General features: G+C 32.3%; 1 protein-coding gene across 2 annotated transcripts; it reads left to right on the top strand.

Moving 5' to 3' along the window:
- Nucleotides 1-3,005: 3,005 nt before the first annotated feature.
- On the top strand, nucleotides 3,006-18,717 carry LOC139513349 (uncharacterized). 2 transcript variants are annotated; one of them, XM_071301751.1, is made up of 3 exons: nucleotides 3,006-3,336; nucleotides 15,443-15,593; nucleotides 16,584-18,717. In XM_071301751.1, exon 3 carries the CDS (start codon nucleotides 17,343-17,345, stop codon nucleotides 18,324-18,326), a length of 984 nt encoding a protein of 327 aa, XP_071157852.1. In that variant the 5' UTR covers nucleotides 3,006-3,336; nucleotides 15,443-15,593; nucleotides 16,584-17,342; the 3' UTR covers nucleotides 18,327-18,717. The 2 variants fall into 2 exon arrangements, with proteins under 2 accessions (XP_071157852.1, XP_071157853.1); XM_071301752.1 differs by lacking the exon at nucleotides 3,006-3,336 and adding an exon at nucleotides 10,895-11,095.
- Nucleotides 18,718-19,117: the final 400 nt, after the last annotated feature.

Genomic DNA, 19,117 nt, shown 5'->3' with positions numbered 1-19,117 from the left:
ACCAGAGAAGAAATGGTATGTCTGTACTGGGATTCTGGTAATTCACAAAAAGATGCAGAAAACATGGCTGACAAGACACTCTTAGAAAATGATACAAATAAGAACGGAGCTATCGATGGTGATGGTAGGTTAAACAACCTGATATATAGTTAATTTGGGATCTTCTTCCAAAAGTCCGTAAAGAAGGAGATCTATATTTTCGAAATCTGTTACAAAAAGCTCGGGTAAATGATTGTACTATTTCTGAAACCAGTGCTCAAAACTTTTTATTGAATAAGTTATCACTAGAAGATATTTTTTTTCGTTTAAAGGCTTTTATGATTAATAATTGTCCCAGTATGCGGTACATGGAAACAATAGAACACGACTATTTCGGAACATTAAAATGCAAAGGCAATTTTCTCTTGTTCCTGCTTTTCAATGCCGTTTAGTCATTAATTTTGTGTCAATCATTTGTGTTACCATAACCCATTATGTTTAATGATATAAAGTGATGATTTGGCGCCGAATAACCTGACAATGTATAACTATTCAACATTGCCTTTAAAAATGATTATACAACATTGTGCAATTGACATATATATTTCTTTTTCAGAAGAATTTTAATAGAGACGGAACCAAACGGATGATCAAATGGATCATAGGCGTAAATAAGAAATACGTCACATTTTGTTGTGTATTCAATAAAATAGATTTAAACATCATTTTATATGTACTCCTTAATTTTAATTTCAAATTATTATGATTGAAAACATAGATTATGTTCACGAAACCTCTTTCTAAATTATCAACATCTATTTTATCAGCAATCAAAGACGGGCTTCAAAGTTATTGTGGAACTGCCTATTCTAGAGGTGGCGGGAATCAGATGTGGATACTTAAAAATTCCAAAGATCTTGAGTACATACACTCTAACTCAATTTCATCCTGTAATAGTATTAAACATTTAACTTTTCTACGTTTTACACAAGTATTCCACATTCCAAACGAAAAGACAAATTGAAAGAGTTGGTATTGCTTTGTTTCATAAAAAAAGAATGGCCACCGTAGGTACACGTATCTTGTCTTAGGGAGGGATAAATCCTACGTTGTAAAGGATCACTCTGATTCAAACAAAAAATTCTCTGAAACTGACATTATCAAGATGCTTGAATTCATGATTGACAACATATTAGTTACAGACTGTCGGCATTACAATGGGAACAAATTGTGCCCCTCCTCTTGCCGACTTGTTTATTTATTATTATGAGGCTGACGTCATACAGGAACTTCTTAGGAAGAAAGATAAGAAGTTAGGAATATCCTTTAACTCTACTTTCCGGTATATAAATGATTTTCTTTCCCTAAATAATTCAAAATTTGGTGACTATGTTGAACGCATCTATCCCATCGAACTTGAGATAAAGGATATTACAGATACAGTTAAGTCGGTCTCATATCTTGACTTACATCTAGAAATTGACAATGAGGGTCGGTTGAAAACAGAACTTTACGACAAAAAAGATGATTTCACCTTTCCAATTGTAAACTTTCCATTTCTAAGTAGCAACATTTCCAGCAGCACCTGCATACGGGGTATATATCTCCCAATTGATACGATTTTCCGCGCTTGTTTTTCCTATCATAAATTCCTTGATAGAGGATTGCTGCTCACAAGGAAACTTTTAAACTAAGAATTCCAAATGGTGAAGTTGAAATCACCCATTCGTAAATTTTACGGACGCTTTCATAAGTTAGTTGACCGTTATGGAATAACCGTTTCACAGATGATATCGGATATGTTCCTTATGTCGTAACTACAGTACCCTTCCCTTTTCACGATTGTTACCTACTGTATTAGACCTTTTACCGGATTTGTAATAACATTAACAAAACGACGGGTTCCACATGAGGTGCAGGATCTGCATATCTTTCCGGAGCACCTAAGATCACCCCAAGATTTTGGTGGGATTCATGTTGCTTAGTCTTTGGTTTTCTTTGTTTTGTTTTCTGTACTATTATTTGTCTGTTTGTCTGTTTATTTTTAGCTATGGCGTTGTCAGTTTATTTTCAATCTATGAGTTTGACTATCCCTCTGGTATCTTTCGTCCCTCTTTTATAAGACAGATAGTTGTATAAAATTCCATTATATTGACAACAATGTGTAAACTAAAAAAAACACACATAATAGGTAAAAATGTTAAAAATAGGGTACAGCAGTCAACGTTGTGTTATTGTCTTAATCACGATAAAAACAAACATCGTTTCTCGTTTTTTATATAGATTAGACCGTTGGTTTTCCCGTTTGAATGTTTTTACACTAGTAATTTAGGGGCCCTTGATAGCTTTTTGTTCGGTGTGAACCAAGGCTGTTGGTTGAAGGCCGTACATTGACCTATAATGGTTTACTTTTATAAATTGGTATTTGGATTGAGAGTTGTCTCATTGGCACTTACACCACATCTTCCTATATCTATTAACCATGAGACAATAACACAATGACGGGATTTATAAGTACAGAGCCACGTCATATGCAGGAAAGAAACAAAAAAAGGCACACAGACAAAGGTCATTACCAAAAACAAAAGACAAGAATACAGAAATTATCATAGAACAGTAAAATAATGACGGGATGTATAATTACAGAGCCACGTCATATATAACCAAGAAACACAAAAAAGGCATACAGAAAAAGCATATAAGCAAAAATAAAAAAACAAAGAATATCATAGAACAATAACACAATGACGGGATGTATAAATACAGAGCCAAGTACAATGAATACCACCATAAGAACAAACTAAACAGTAAAAGCTATAGGCATACAAACAAACAAAGGAACACTATAATACGTTATTGGGATGACAAACAACGTCAGTGACTAGAATCTATACGTAAAGGCAATCTTGTATTATTTATGAAAGATACAAACAATAAAAAACAACCGTAGCTGCATTTACATGTGAATTGATTAACCATACCTGTATGTTCTATGTTTTTCCAGTACTTTGTGTAGTATTGCAATATGGTTAGACACCGCCTCCATAAACATTACATATCTCTTAAGTAATAGATAAATACATGTACAGAATTCGTAATGGGTTATATGTAAATATTGAAGATATTTTATTTGATACAGTAAAAGCAATAGCAGTGCAAATCAATAATTCTGTCGGGATGCTTGCATAAAATACGACAGCAGTCATTGAAGTATTGTAACAAGGGATCTTTATTCCACATAAATAGAATCTTCCACGGACTTACTGGTTTGTCATACCGATACTTTAACGTGGAACTATGCATTTCGTCATGCTTCTAACGTTATGCCTGTTCATATGGAACGTACAAGCAAGTCAGGTGAGTTATTTTATCTCTTGTGAGGTGTAAACTTAAATATTGGCTTTTGTTTAAAAACTTTTAATAAGTGCTTACCCTAAAAGTTATAAAACATTGATCTGATAAACGACATGTCATTGAGACATTGCAATCCATTGAGAAAATTATTAAATATGAGGGTCTTATTTGATGATTTTTATTTCGGATTTGGGCTGTTTTTGAGATATGATATTTTATCTGTGAAACGAATAAAAAACGGCAGGATTCTACAAATCTTTTAAAATGAAAAAAATCAATGAATACCTTTTGTTCTAAAACTAGAACATAATAATAATATGTTCCAAATGGATACCGTTAAAAGCTTTTGTCATTAGCGGCATCTTTGGTCTATCTTTTGGAATTTTGGATCTTCAATGCTCTTCAACTTTTTACTTGTTTGGCTTTATAAATATTTTGATATGAGCGTCACTGATGAGTCTTATGTAGACGAAACGCGCGTCTGGCGTACTAAATTATAATCCTGGTACCTTTGCTAACTATTGAACGTCTAAGCTGTTACAATATTGCCAACAATTTGCTCCTTATAATTATTAAGAGTTTTATTTTAAAGTGCATTCCTTTTAAGAAATCAAACCAACATGACCGTTATTACTTTAAACAATTATACGTGGTATTTTTTACAAAATGTAAAATTCAAAAAGAGAAATTCTAAAAAAAAATCAATTTATGAATAAATTGCTATAATACTAAAAAAAATGAAATGTTTTTGACTTTCCTCTTTGGAAAATTATTATTCTTCACTGTCCCTCTGGTATCTTATGTCCTTCTTTTGTGATCCCGAAGGCTTTTAAGATTATCTTTCACTGTTTTTAAAATATGAAAATAGCATTTTTCAAATTCAGTGTAGCATTTTCTGGATTTTACACTTACTCTAAAACTTGAAAGTCATGATGTTTAAATAATTTATGTAAACACAATCCAAGATCAATATAAGTTCAACTTTACAGAAGGGAGTAGTCTAAATTTATCAACGAAGATTTCAAACATAGAAAATAATAAGAAAAAATAATATTATTTTAAAAGTTATGTTAAGGATGTGTCTACCAAACTAAGTAATATCAATGAGACTAGCTGTTGGTGACACCAGCAGCCTTTGAATTTGGCAACATCAAAGAATACTAACAATACTCTTCGCCAACTGCCTTTTTAAAACTACAAACAGTGTGATAAAATTAACAAATATGACAATACATATATTATATCTTTTTAAGATAAAGGTTAATTATAAGATCAGGAGATGTGGTAAGCTTGCCAATGAGAAAACTATCCATAAAATAACATTTGACTTATAGATATAAGTTATTAGTTTAGAAATATTTCTTTTCATAAACACAGATGGGATAAGACACACAAGTGAAACCGACTTCATATGGAGTCTTTTCCAGTTAACTTAATTTTTATTACAACATATCAGAGCATCCAAACATTAAATATTATTTCAACAAGTTGGACAGAATTGAATGTTAAAATCGAAGATGCCTAACCAACTTCAAACATGACTTGCACTGTAAAATCATTTAAAAGTATAACATTATATAAAAAAAAATCATTTGAAGTATTACAATTGAATTTTAATTCAATGATACAATAATGATTATCATTTTGTTAGAATCGGCTGAAACACAGAGCATTCAAACTATTTTCAATAAAGGCAACAGTAGTATACCGCTGTTCAAACTCATAAATCCATGGACAAAAAACAAAATCGGGGTAACAACCTAAAACTGAGGGAAACGCATTAAATATAAGAGAACAACGACACAACACTACAATGTAACACACACAGAAACGGACCAAGCATCAGACAAAATCCCACGAGAATAACAAATAAAACATCAAAACCAAATACATGAATTTGGGATAGACAAGTACCGTGACACGTCTTATCGCAATGTGAATTTAGTCAAACTAGTTTAAAATCATTTAAATTATTGTAAATGCTAAGACGAACAATTATCAAGCAGTACATTCAAAAGCCTGATAATTGATTAACAAATATAGACGATTGACTAGGTTACTAATATGGTCTAGTAGTAAAGTGTGGCCATTGTGACTATCTAACAGAAGTACCTACAAGCAATGCAGATTCTTTAAGTTACTGAATTTGTTGGAGGGACTATTTTAGCATGAAGTTTATTTTTACTGAACTAATACACAGTTTTGTTTCGGGACTAGCTCAGGTCCGGATCCGGATGCGAGATTTTCTCGTTGTGTTGAATAGCCATTGCTTGACTTTGGCTGTTGTTTCTCGTTGTTCTGGTTGTTGTCTCTTTAACACATTCCACATTTCCATTCTCAATTTTATGTTGCGTTATTTGTCTCCACGTGACTTTATTTTAATTTTATGTCGTATGAAGTACTGATGTAAATGAGATTAGTGTTTTTAGATGAATCATCATTTTTCATTACTGCAAACGTAATACTTGCACAATGTGAGTTAGGACAAGTATGGATGCATGAGAGGTTTAGCTAGCTATAAAACCAGGTTTAATCCTCAATGTTAGTTATCAAAAAGTGCCTGTTCCAAGTCAGGAATATGACAAGCTTTATCCATTTGTTTGTTGTGTTTGAGCTTTTGATTTTTAATTTTGATTACGGACTTTCCGTTTTGAATTTTGCTCGGAGTTCGTTTTTTTTTTATTTTACCTTTTGAGTAGTGACAAAACAAGTCAGAAGATCTTTTTTTTATTATAACTGTCTAGTATCTGTTCATTTATATGTATTATGCTAAAGTATCGTCTCTCTTTCAAACAATTACAGCTTATCTAAACTCATTTCCTCCAATGAAGGTCTATGTTACAGTTCACATTGAAACACCTTAGGATCTGGAATCATTCTGGTATAAGATTAAATTAAAATATCTTCTAGAAGAAATTAGAACTCTGATTACTCCCCGACGGTATCACCAGTCCAGTAGTCAGCACATCAATGTTGACATGACTTATCATTGATATGTTCATCTTTATAAATTAACTGTTTACCAAGCTTTGAATGTTTCGAAAAACAAAGGGTTGTCTATCCAATAAATTGAATTATCACTTATTTGTTACGAGTACGTCGGATTTTGCATATGTAATAATCTCAAAATTGTCCGGGGCAAAAAAGAGGTTATTGGTTATTGTGCCCTGATTCCTAATGACGTGACGTCATTGCATCCTTAACGACAAGTTTGTGATTAAATGTTAAAGATTTTACTTTTATGTTTCATTAAATTGTTATAATTGACCTTTTTACTCTTTTCCGCATAACTTAAATATGTGAAAAAAAGATAATTACGTGTCTTTTCCATATTGGCCCGGGTATCATCCCTCGAACAATATCGAACCTCGGCTAAAGCCTCGATGCTGATATGGGAGTCTCGGGATGATACCAGGGCCAATATGAAAAAGAGCATGTTATAATCTATACTTATTGTTTGGAACCATAGCTGTCTTATGTGGAACTCTGATATTACGTTATGTTGTTCTATTATTACTTGATGATAGTTTGTCTTTACATAATATGGTTGTGACATTACATAATGATGTTTTGATATAACTCAATATGGTTTAGTCACTACATAATGGTATTTCGATATTACATGATATGGTTTCGTATTGACTTTATATAGTTTTGTCATTACTTAATATGGTTCTGTCATTACTCGATGTGGTTTCACCATTATTTAATGTGGTTATGTCATTAGGCAATGAGGTTTTAACATTACTTGATGTGTATGTGACATAACGTAATGTAGTTGTTTCATTACAAGATCTGATTTTGTTATTTCGTAATGATGATTTGTCAATTCTTTATATGGTTTTAACATTTGGTAATGATGTTTCAAAATTTGACGATTTTCCACTACATGATGTGTTTGTTTGGTCATGTCAGTGTAAAAGCGTAATGTTGACTAAGTGTACATTAACCGATACACTTAACGGAGGGGGGGAATGTTTTTTCTGTATATGCTATTATCTTGATCTTAAAGAATAACTCCTATACAAGTTTTATAACAATTCATGGAGGTTTACAAATTTATCATGTCAAAACTTTAATTTGGTAATATTTAATGCATTAAAAAAAACCTTATATAGATAGAAATAAAGAAATGTGGTATGATTGCAAATGAGACAAACCTCAACCACATACCAAGTTTCGAGTTGAACTTCGAGTTTATGTCACATTTAAAGATAGAGTTCCGAATTACAATTCGACTTCAACTTTTAATTTGAGTCACCTTTAGACGTAGAGTTTGAGGTAAACCCTTCTTTGAGTCTTATTTAGATTACGATTAAGAGTTGAAATTCGAGTTATCTAATATGAGTTCTATTTGTTTTTTATCGCGGATCAAGGGTTTTTGCTCGAGCTTCCGAAAAGAGGGTTCAGGGGTAGGTATGCGTACAAAAGATAAACAAATTTACAGCATACAAAACACAAATATAGAAATTGAAATAAAGTTAGATGTGGTGTGATTGCCAATGAGAACATTATCCAACATAGTTAAAAATGCAGTGGATGCAAGCAATCATAGGCAACCGAACAGCCTTCAGCACACCGTATAGTTGGCTACATAAGACCACCACGTAAAAATGTAAAGCAATTCAAACGAGAAAACTAACGGTCTAATTTATAGCTCAACAGTCTACTAAAAACAAATATGATACACATGAACATTGAACTACATGTCTCCTGACTTGGGCAGGTATATAAACAAAGTGCACGCAGCGGATTGGTATGCACGCGCTAAACCCTAACCTAACCTAGTGTATAATAGCACAGCATAAGAAGAACATGTAAAGACAGTTTTGATTGGCTCAACTCAATATATCAGTATGAATGGGTAACATAAATCCATCAGCGTGATCTCGGGTGCTTCGGAAGGGTAAGAGGATTCTGCTCAACTCGTGGTACCCGTCGTGATATTCGTGAATGGACACAAACCCAGTGATTTGGTTTTATTTGGTAGTTTACATTCGAGGAGAAGACGGGATTGTTGTTACGACAACCTATCCGTCGTCACCTGTGCAAGATATATTTCAACAAGTGTTTTTTTCATTAGTGCGTGGTATATCAGAAACTGCAATTAATAAAAATAAAAGTTTAATATTCATATGTTCAAATGAACATACACGCTAAAGAATAACCCGGAGAATTCTTATTTTATAGCATTGATGCTTTGTCGCTTAGTCCCCACCCATTTCCCTTTAACTTTAGTGCGAGTTGATTTAAAGTGTCTCATTTGTTGAGAATACAGTACAAGTCTTTTGATTTGTGTCGTACCTGCGACATTAATATAGCGACATTGAGATACAACATACCTATATGTCGTCGTCGGTAGTATCGTCGGTGTCTTCATCATTTAGATCGTTAGTTTTCTAGTTTGAATTGTTTTTATATTTTTCATTTCGAGACCTTTTTAAGCTTACTATGTGGTATGAGTTTTGCTCATTCTTAAAGACCATATAGTCACACATATACATTTACTTCTACATCATTTGGTATGTGGTTGAGAGTTGTCTCATTGCCAATCATACCACTTTTTTTTTTATTTCTATATAAGTTTTTTTTTGCATTGAATATTACCGAATTAACTATTTTGACATGATAAATTTGTAAACCTCCATGAATTGTTATGAAACTTGTATATGAGTTATTCTTCAAGACCAAGATAAAGCAGTGTTCCTTGTAATCATTTACGAACTTATTATAATACTGCTTTCATTTGAGAACTAAGGAAAAACCGGCAAGTGTTTTTTTTGTCCGAATTACTGTAAATGTTTTAGTACTTTTTTCTTAATTTTGTCTGTGACGGTCGTTCCCCTTTTTCATATCAAATAACTATGAACAACAACTTTAATTTTAATTTGAAATTTAACTTAATGGATAGGGGTACTCATCCAAAGCACATTACACAAACGACATATGGAAATCGGTCTAAAAATAGAACATATTTTTTTCAAAATGGTCACGTGGTTTTTCCTCGTTGTAGTGATGGGATAACCACATCAAAGAATGACATGACAACATCAAATAATGAAACAAACACATCATGTAGTGTGAAATCGTCAAATTTTCAAACATCATTGCGTAATGTTAAAGCCATCTAAAGAATTGACAAAATTTGACAATCATCATAACGAAATAACAAAACCACATCATGTAATGAAACAACTACATTACGTTATGTCACATAAACATCAAGTAATGTTAAAACCACGTTGCCTAATGGGATAACCACATTAAATAATGGTGAAACCAAATCGAGTAATGACAGAACCATATTAAGTAATGACAAAACTATATCAAGTCAATACGAAACCATATCATGTAATATCGAAATATCATTATGTAATGACTATTTCATATTGAGTTATATCAAAACATCATTACGTAATGTCAAAACCATATTATGTAAAGACAAACTATCATTAAGTAATAATAGAACAACATAACGTACTTTCAGAGTTCCACATTAGACAGCTGTGGCGTTCCATATTATTGACATAATTCTGTATATAGTAATCTAAGATTTGTTCAAATGTTTTTAAATACATATATCCTAAAAAGTTAAATAACAAAATCCCAAAAAAAAACGAACTTCTAAATTACAAGATCAAACACATCAAATAAATGGAAAACAACAGTCATATTCCTGAATTGGTACAGGCATTTCCTAATGTAGAACCGTTGTTTCATAGCTAGTTGAAACTCTCACTTTTATGATAGTCCAATAAAATTCCATTATATTGTCAGCAATGTATGAACAAACCAAACAGAAATTACATGTAAAAATGTCAATAATAGGAGTCCAGTAGTCTACATTGTGTTAAAATCATAATCACTACAACAAACAATAGGTCAGCAAACAAAAAAACACATTTGGTATATAGATAAATCATATTAGCCAAAACGGAAGAGAAGAATACAAAACAAATGACCACAGCACAAAAAACATTGGCGAGATGCATAAGTACCGAGTCAAGCCAAAAGTATATTACCAAAAATGGAATAAGCAGTAAGATTTATTAATTTACAAAGACAAATAAAAGAACTTTATGACACGTAACTAAGATGACAAAGGCAATATCCAGAATATATTCTTCAAAACAATCATGTATTCTTTTTGAATTTGATTCGTATCATTCATCGACATAGACTTGTGTCTAATCCATTTGTCTTTTTTTTAACAATAAAATATGTTTAAAGTAATTCATCGACAAAAATAATTAGCTTCACAGAAACCTTATTATTTTACTATTAAACTATTCTATTTTTTAGTGGATTTTTTTTTATATCACTGGTATTCCATCGTCATCCTTATATTGCACTAAATCGACATATCCCAGTTGTATTGTGGACAATAAAATACAATGTGTTATCATTGTCTAATACCTTCTGGTATATGAAAACATGACTAGTCTTTGACTACTGAACTAACATCAGATATCTGATACTATTATTCTGAAAACATGTAATACCTAATCATAAATCAATATTTGTAAATATTGAAGAAACTTAAATTGATATAGGAAAGCGATATCAGTGCTGATCAATAATTCTGTATAGAAGCTTGCATGAAATAAGAGATTTGTCATTGTGAGATTGTTTCAGTAGATCTTTTTTCATCATAAACACAAACTTCCACATTCTTGCAGCACACATTCATATAAGTCGGACTATGCATTTCGTCATGATTCTAACGTTATGTTTGTGTTTATGGAATGTACAACAAAGCCAGGTCAGTGTTACTACTTTTGTTACATGTATCCTTTGAGGCTTAAACTTCATATTCTAAATTGATTTATTTAAATTACACGAGGAATACGCGAGTGTTTTAAAAACGAGATTGTGCACAAATGTCCTAATGGATTTCCTTGATCTCGGATATTGAAAGAAGGGTAAATTGTACATTTTTTGTCTGTTAGAGCTTATATGAGCTATTGACAACCATTGCCACTACCTGACATTCGTCGTCTGTTTATTGACGTAGCCTCCAAATAATTATCTGTATGACATTATGATTCACTCAAAACGTTACGTCGCATGACGCCATCAAACAAGTCAGATTGTTATTGCTTCGAAAAAGGAATAACGACACTAAAGCAATTAAATTGTCTGAAACTTTCATTTTATGTTGTCGGAGCTACCGTTATTATTGAAATCAGTACCATCTTTGGTATTTATCATCATTATTTTATAACTGAATGTGTAATATTTAATCTTGAATAATATAAATAATTTGTTCGAACATCTTAAGTAGATGTAATTGCCTTTTTTATATGGTCTCTGTGTTAGTTGTCTTGGCATCTCTCTTGCAAGCATTTGCGGCTTATCGAAACTTAATAAATCCAATATTTATATAAACAACGTCTTCTATCACAAATAAGCTTTAAAATGTTTTTCTTAGAACTCCCATGGTGTTGGCCTGCTAAATTTTTTACAAAATTGAATACTTTTTAATCGGTTGAATAAAAAGATGAACTTGTTTTGGATTTGATGTGTATGTTAGTGCAACAAAATTACAAAAGTGTGATTATAATTATCAAAGGTACTAGAATTATAATTTAATACGCCAGACGCGCATTTCGTCTATATAAGACTCATCAGCGACGCTCATATCAAAACAGTTAAAAAGCCAAACATGTACAAAGTTGAAGAGCATTAACTATTTAAACCCTATAAACTATATGGCAAGTTTTTTTTTAATTATTATTATTTCAATAATCGTAATGTGAATGATACTGAAGAAATATTCAAAGTCGAAAACTGACAATGCCAAGAAAAAAAAGACGAAAAACCATCAAGCGATAAACAAGTCTACAAAACACAACATAGAAACCTAGAGACTACTCTCAACAAAACATGGTGGTGATATCAGGTGCTTCGAAAGGGTAAAAAGATGCTACCATCGGCAGTATGCTCTTGTACTTGTATATTCGAAGATGAGGAAGTGATTGTGGTCCCGACAATTGGAACATATAAGTAGTTATCTCTGAAACAGATTTTCAATGATGACAGAGATCTCTTGATGGCATCCGTGACATTTAAGAATGACTAAGGTTACCCATATTTTGACTATTTTATTCATTATGTCTGTTTAGTTTACGCATCATTGTATATAAATATATATCTGAATTTGACGAGACGGTTGTACAAATTAAGAGGTTTAGCGCTATAAGACCATGTTTCTTCATTTGAAAATGCCTGTACCAAGTTAGGAATATGACAGTTCTTGTCCACTCGTTTTTGATGTGTTTTGTCGTTTGAGTTTGCAGTTTGATTAGGGACTTTCCGATTTGATTTTCCTCTAAGTGATTTTAATCTTGTTTGTACCCTCATTTATGTAGCTTTATTGACAAGCAGCAATCCTGATAGGAAATCTGTTGTCTTATTTATTTCTAGTTGGATAAAAATAGCCGCGTTCAAAATAGTTACAAAACTTTCCATTATCAAATGAGATGTCATCTATACTATTAAATGAAAAGACCTCATTTTGTGTGTCGCTTCTCTTCCTTCCACAATAAATTTATCATCATGCATATGTGTCGTATAGGTACCATGCATTGTCGCATTTGTTATACATGTTATACTCGCTTATGATTATTCAGTTTGGGTTATTTTTAGAAAAAATCAAAAATAAAGGAGTAAGTTTATTGTTTCCGTCATCGGACGGACTTTTAAGTCATAGACAAGACCTCCGTTTATGACTGTCTTAAAATAATACGTTATTTACATACGTACTTGAGGACAGGACATTATTTTCGCGTTTGTCTGTATACTATGATCATACATATACGATAAATAAAGTGTATTTGCTATTTACTATCAATTCCAAGTTTACTATCCACGAGTATATAAAGAGTCTCTATGTAATATATCAGTGACCGCCTTGGATAGTGACAATAGTAAACTTGGAATTGATAGTAAATAGCAAATACATTTTATTTGTGGTATATTTATGTGCATAGTATACAGAAAAACAGAAAGCAAAAAAAATACAGACTTTGGGAAAAAGGCAGAGGACTAAAATAAATTGTCCTGTCACCAAGTACATATGACTTTTGGCGTACTAAATTATAATCCTGGTACCTTTGATAAATATTGGTACCTTTCCTTAAATTCTCCAATCATAATATCTTTTACAAACATTCATCCCACAATACTTGGCATACTTTCAACCACGCTCTTAATGCCCGCGATTGTGCGGGTGTCACTAATATATTATATAGAGACTAATTCAAAGTTTACTATCCACAGCGGTCACTAATATATTATTTAGAGAGTCTCATTCAATATATCAGTGACTGCCGTGGATAGTAAACTTGGAATTGATAGTAAATAGAAAATACACCTTTTTATGGAATATTTATGTTTATAATATACAGAAAACAAACATAAAAAATTACGGTCTTTGGAAAAAGGTAGAGGGCTTAATAAAAAAAAATCTCTCATCAAGTACATATGACTTTTGATACCTTTCCTGAATTTCTTTAGTCATAAAATCTTGACAAAATTTCATCCTACAACAGATTACATACTTTAACCACGCTCTATATGCGGGTGTTTTCTAGTAATTTTTATAGATGAACATGTAGTTGTAAGATAATTCTAGCTTATCACCATACTGCATATGAAGCTCCGGTATGACTTCAGCCTCATACGAAAAAAAGAGCAAGTCAGAAAGAAGAGGAGCACAATTGGTTCCCAGACGAATGCCAATTAATACGTACATCTTTTAAAATGAAGGTGCCAAATATAAAAAAAAAATTGACAGAAGATTTGAATGTAAAAGAGGGACGAAAGATACCAAAGGAACAGTCAAACTCATAAATCTAAAACAAACTGACAACGCAATGGCTAAAAATGAAAAAGACAAACAGAGAAACAATAGTTCACATGACACAACATAGAAAACTAAAGAATTAACAACACGAACCCCACAGAAGTTTAATCCTATGTGTCCATACCTTATCAACATTGATCAGTTTGTCAGTGTGTATTTATCAAATAAAATTGTTGAAAGCGAACATGAGCCAAAAAATTGATATAAAATATTCAATGCGGGAACAGATTTTTTTTTAAATGATCCATAATACTAGTAACCATAGCGATTGGTGGTCATGTCATTTATCCATTTAAAACAAAAAGACGGTCATATATGATGAATTTACAACAGTTGAAATTGCATGTACCCACTCAAGAATATGACAGTTGGTATCAAAAAGTTCGTTTCTATGTCTATGTTTGTTGGCTTGTGTAACTGTTACAGTTCAGTGTTTCTGTTGTTCCGTTGTTTTCTTCTTTAAAGTTGATGCATTTCCCTGGGTTTTATTGGGTTTTATTTTTAAACCCAAATATATATTTTTGCCTGATCGCTTTATGACTTTTGAACAGCGGTATACTACTGTTGCTTGGTTTAAATGCAAATTGAAGGTGATAAAAAAGGTGGTTTACTAAAGGTTCGCAATCATAAGTAAGTTGTTTGTCCTTCCAGTGACCCTTTATTTACAACCCGATCTCAGTGAATGAAAATCGTTTTTAGTGGGTCCCAATCGTTTATCATGTAAAGTTACAAAATCAATAATTGACTCTGCATGTCATTTCTTTGTCGACTTACAGTCAGATACTTATCGTTTATAGATGGACTTCAAAATAGCAAACCTGACTAGTTTTGGTAATTTTGCTTGTGATTAAGAGAAGATGAAGAAAATATGAAATGTTTTACAGATTACTACTTACGACAACTTGGACGATCACGAAGTAGTGGAATTAGTGAGCCTTTCAGAATAGGAGAGCAAATGATATTCCTCATCTACGAAACAGGTGCATGAACGTGCAAAGTATGATAAATCAACATAATCATAACAATTCATTTATTTTAGCACAGTGAAGTCAATATCCAAAATACATTTGTTATCTCTCTTTGTACACCTGATAAGGATATTATTGTGATCGCTGAAATTTTGCATGAAATCTGGTAGCTTGCTGTATTAGTATCGTTTTGTTTTTTTAAGGAGGCTATTATATTTTGTGACAAGACTTATATTCAAACGAAACTATATTATGGGGATTTATATCTTTACAGGCGCGATCAGATGATGAATGGACGAATGATTGTAGAGATATTCTTTTAAGCGATGAATCAGGAAAGGGACAAGTCAGTCAACGCTATTTGGAATGCATGTATTGGGCTTATGGATTTAAGAAAGAGGAGGCAAAAGAATTTGCTAAAATGGGTAAAAAATATTATTTTGTTAAAAAAGTATCGATTCATTAGTTATATTTTGTAACAATAGCTTAGTATCATATATCAAATGTTTATTCATATTTAATTGTTATCTCGGTAATTTAAGTGTCTGTTTACCAGTATTTTGAACTTGTATCATCAACAAATTTGAATGTGAAATATTATGACCTGGCTTCTTTGACAATCTTGTTTTTTACAAGTGTCTGAAGGAACTCCGATGCATATGAAAATAGAAGTCGACAAGTAGAGTCGCACAGTTCGTTCCAATTGAAATGCTGACTATTTGTTGAGCAAGTCTTCCTCCATTTCAACAAATGTGTTGTCAATAAGAAACTCCAGCATATATACTGATCATTTGCTCCTTATAATAGATTTGTTAGATAAGATTAAACGATTACTTTTCACAAAAACATGTGAAAAAACAAATACTTTGTGGTCCTTACACTATCTGTTGGATTATTTACGTCAGTATATATAATATATGGCTCAGATGGATAGTTGTCTCATTGGCTTTCATACTACATATCCTTGTTTTTATATTGAAGTCGAATATATGCCCCTTTCACATTATCCATTATGATTGATAATTCCATTTACGATGTATCACTTTCTGTCTTAATATTATGCGTTTGAATAACCTCATCATATAGTAAATTGATACACAGATAACAAAACAGATGGGAGTAGCTATAAACTATCGTTTGTATTGCAGAGTATTTTCAAATCATATGAAAACATCAGTATCTTTCCGAGAAGGTCAAATGTACATCAATGTGTATCAACATCATCGTAGGGTTAAGTATCCCTATATAAAAGGTTAAAATGTTTAAAAACGAATTTAAGTTCGGTGAAGGAAATAGATGTTATCCAAAGGAAACAAGTAGTGTAGCAATCTTAAAAAAAGAAATGATTAGGAAATCTGTTTTTATTCTTTGTTTATCGATTCTCAAATGATAATTGTTTTCTTGTTTATTTACAGAGATGGAGGGGAAAAGATAATGGAAAGATTAAAGCCATTTAGAGGAAACATAGATTTTCTGGTTAAACTGTTTTTGGTACAACATCTATATGCCTTATCTCCTACACTTGAAACGAGAATGGCAATTGAACTGTTGTCATCATTCTGTAATCATTATTCTTCTGTGGCATACTATACTTCGACTGTGACTTACAAATTGCTCAAGAACGTCACTAATAACAATGATAAAGAGACATACTGATTGATTAAAAACGTGTCGATTTGTTTCCAAATGAATCCAAACTTGCTCATAACAACAAAACTGAATAAAACTTAATTCCTTTTGCTTTATCTAAACCCAGACGAATTTGTGTTTTTATCTTTTTTTATTTTGCATGCCAATTGTTATTTAAAAGTATATCTCGTTTGTTATAAATTCACATTAATTATAGCATATTCAATGCATTATTGCATTCACAACTCTTCGTCTGATTCATCTTTTGTTTTTATACACCTTTACGCATAAAACAGTTGTGCTTATACAGTCATAAATGTATTCCAAAAATCTTTAAGGAGTGACCACTTATCTGAATAATTGATTTATTGTGAACGAAAATATACTGTATATTTTCATGATAATGTTTTCAAAAAATAAAAGCGTCAACTAAGGAGAATAAGAATCATAAATTAATTTGCCTTTAAATTTAACAGGATGTCTTAATTATAAGCTAGGTATATTTACATTTTTGGCAACCACTAAGTCTTAGTCAATGCTGGAGCATGTTTCGTACTCCCAATATGTATCACGAACCTAGTAGTCTTAGTCAATGCCACCGCTGGGGAATGTTTCGTACTCCCAATATGTATCACAAACCTAGAAGTCTTAGTGAATGCCACTCCTGGAGAATGTTTCGTATTCCCAATATGTATCACGAACCTAGAAGTCTTAGTCAATGCCACCGCTGGAGAATGTTTCGTACTCCCAATATGTATCACGAACCTAGTAGTCTTAGTCAATGCCACCGCTGGAGAATGTTTCGTACTCCCAATATGTATCACGAACCTAGAAGTCTTAGTGAATGCCACCGCTGGAGAATGTTTCGTACTCCCAATATGTATCACGAACCTAGAAGTCTTAGTCAATGCCACTGCTGGAGAATGTTTCGTACTCCCAATATGTATCACGAACCTAGTAGTCTTAGTCAATGCCACCGCTGGAGAATGTTTCGTACTCCCAATATGTATCACGAACCTAGAAGTCTTAGTGAATGCCACCGCTGCAGAATGTTTCGTACTCCCAATATGTATCACGAACCTAGAAGTCTTAGTCAATGCCACTGCTGGAGAATGTTTCGTACTCCCAATATGTATCACGAACCTAGTAGTCTTAGTCAATGCCACCGCTGGAGAATGTTTCGTACTCCCAATATGTATCACGAACCTAGAAGTCTTAGTGAATGCCACCGCTGGAGAATGTTTCGTACTCCCAATATGTATCACGAACCTAGAAGTCTTAGTCAATGCCACTGCTGGAGAATGTTTCGTACTCCCAATATGTATCACGAACCTAGTAGTCTTAGTCAATGCCACCGCTGGAGAATGTTTCGTACTCCCAATATGTATCACGAACCTAGAAGTCTTAGTGAATGCCACCGCTGGAGAATGTTTCGTACTCCCAATATGTATAACGAACCTAGTAGTCTGCTCTTTTGTGTTAATCATGAACATTATCCGTTCATTTTTTTTAAACGTACAGTTTATTGAATTATTCTAATAACACTTAGCCTTATCTACCACAGGCAATATAACTATCATTATATAATAGTTGTATGTGGCACTTTATTTCTGTAGTTTTGGCTCTCAATGTTCTGACAAATTATAAGCTTTGTATATTTGATGTGTTTGTGCAACAAGTAGGTCGATGCAACATTTGGTGGACGTTTTATCACCGGAGTTATCACCTGACTTGTGTGTTGACATGAACTATATTTTATTGGTTCATTTTCTAAGAATTTACGGTTTATAACTTGTTGAATTATACAATTTCTTTACTCCAAATATAGACCAATCTTTAATGAGTTTCTAAATATACTGATGTAAATTTGTTAAAATCTTCTATATATATTAGACGCTCCTTATTAAAATTTCATACGATTCACTAACATGACTAACTCTCGAAGATAAAGAGAGTGAAAAAAACATCACATAAAGTCATTAGACTATTTCAATCAAAGTATCAATATAATAATATTTATTTCCTCTAATGTTTAAGACAACGACTGTCCTCACCATTTTGGTAACATCTGTTTGTTTAGTTATTCTATACAGTAATTTTTGGATTCAATGACATTCTGAACAATTGTTTCAAAAAGGTAAAACTGAATTCATCCCTTTGATAAAAGTGTCCGTAATACCACATTCCTCGATTGACCAAAGCATTCACCTGTTATTGTGTTTTTTAATTTCATAGATGCTTTTTGTGCCTTTTTGTAAATGTTTGTTTGTTTTGAGATTGTAACACAGTGATGACTGTTGTAACCATATGTTGACTATTT

This window comes from Mytilus edulis, chromosome 2 (assembly GCF_963676685.1).
Source record: "Mytilus edulis chromosome 2, xbMytEdul2.2, whole genome shotgun sequence".
Taxonomy (NCBI): Eukaryota; Metazoa; Mollusca; class Bivalvia; order Mytilida; family Mytilidae; genus Mytilus; species Mytilus edulis.
The sequence above is the reverse complement of the archived record's forward strand: the minus strand, read 5'-3'. Positions and strand labels throughout refer to the sequence as shown.

Excerpts from the sequence above, each read along its gene's own strand:
- LOC139513349 (XM_071301751.1), top strand. The coding sequence starts at position 17,343 with ATGTTTCGTACTCCCAATATGTATCACGAACCTAGTAGTCTTAGTCAA.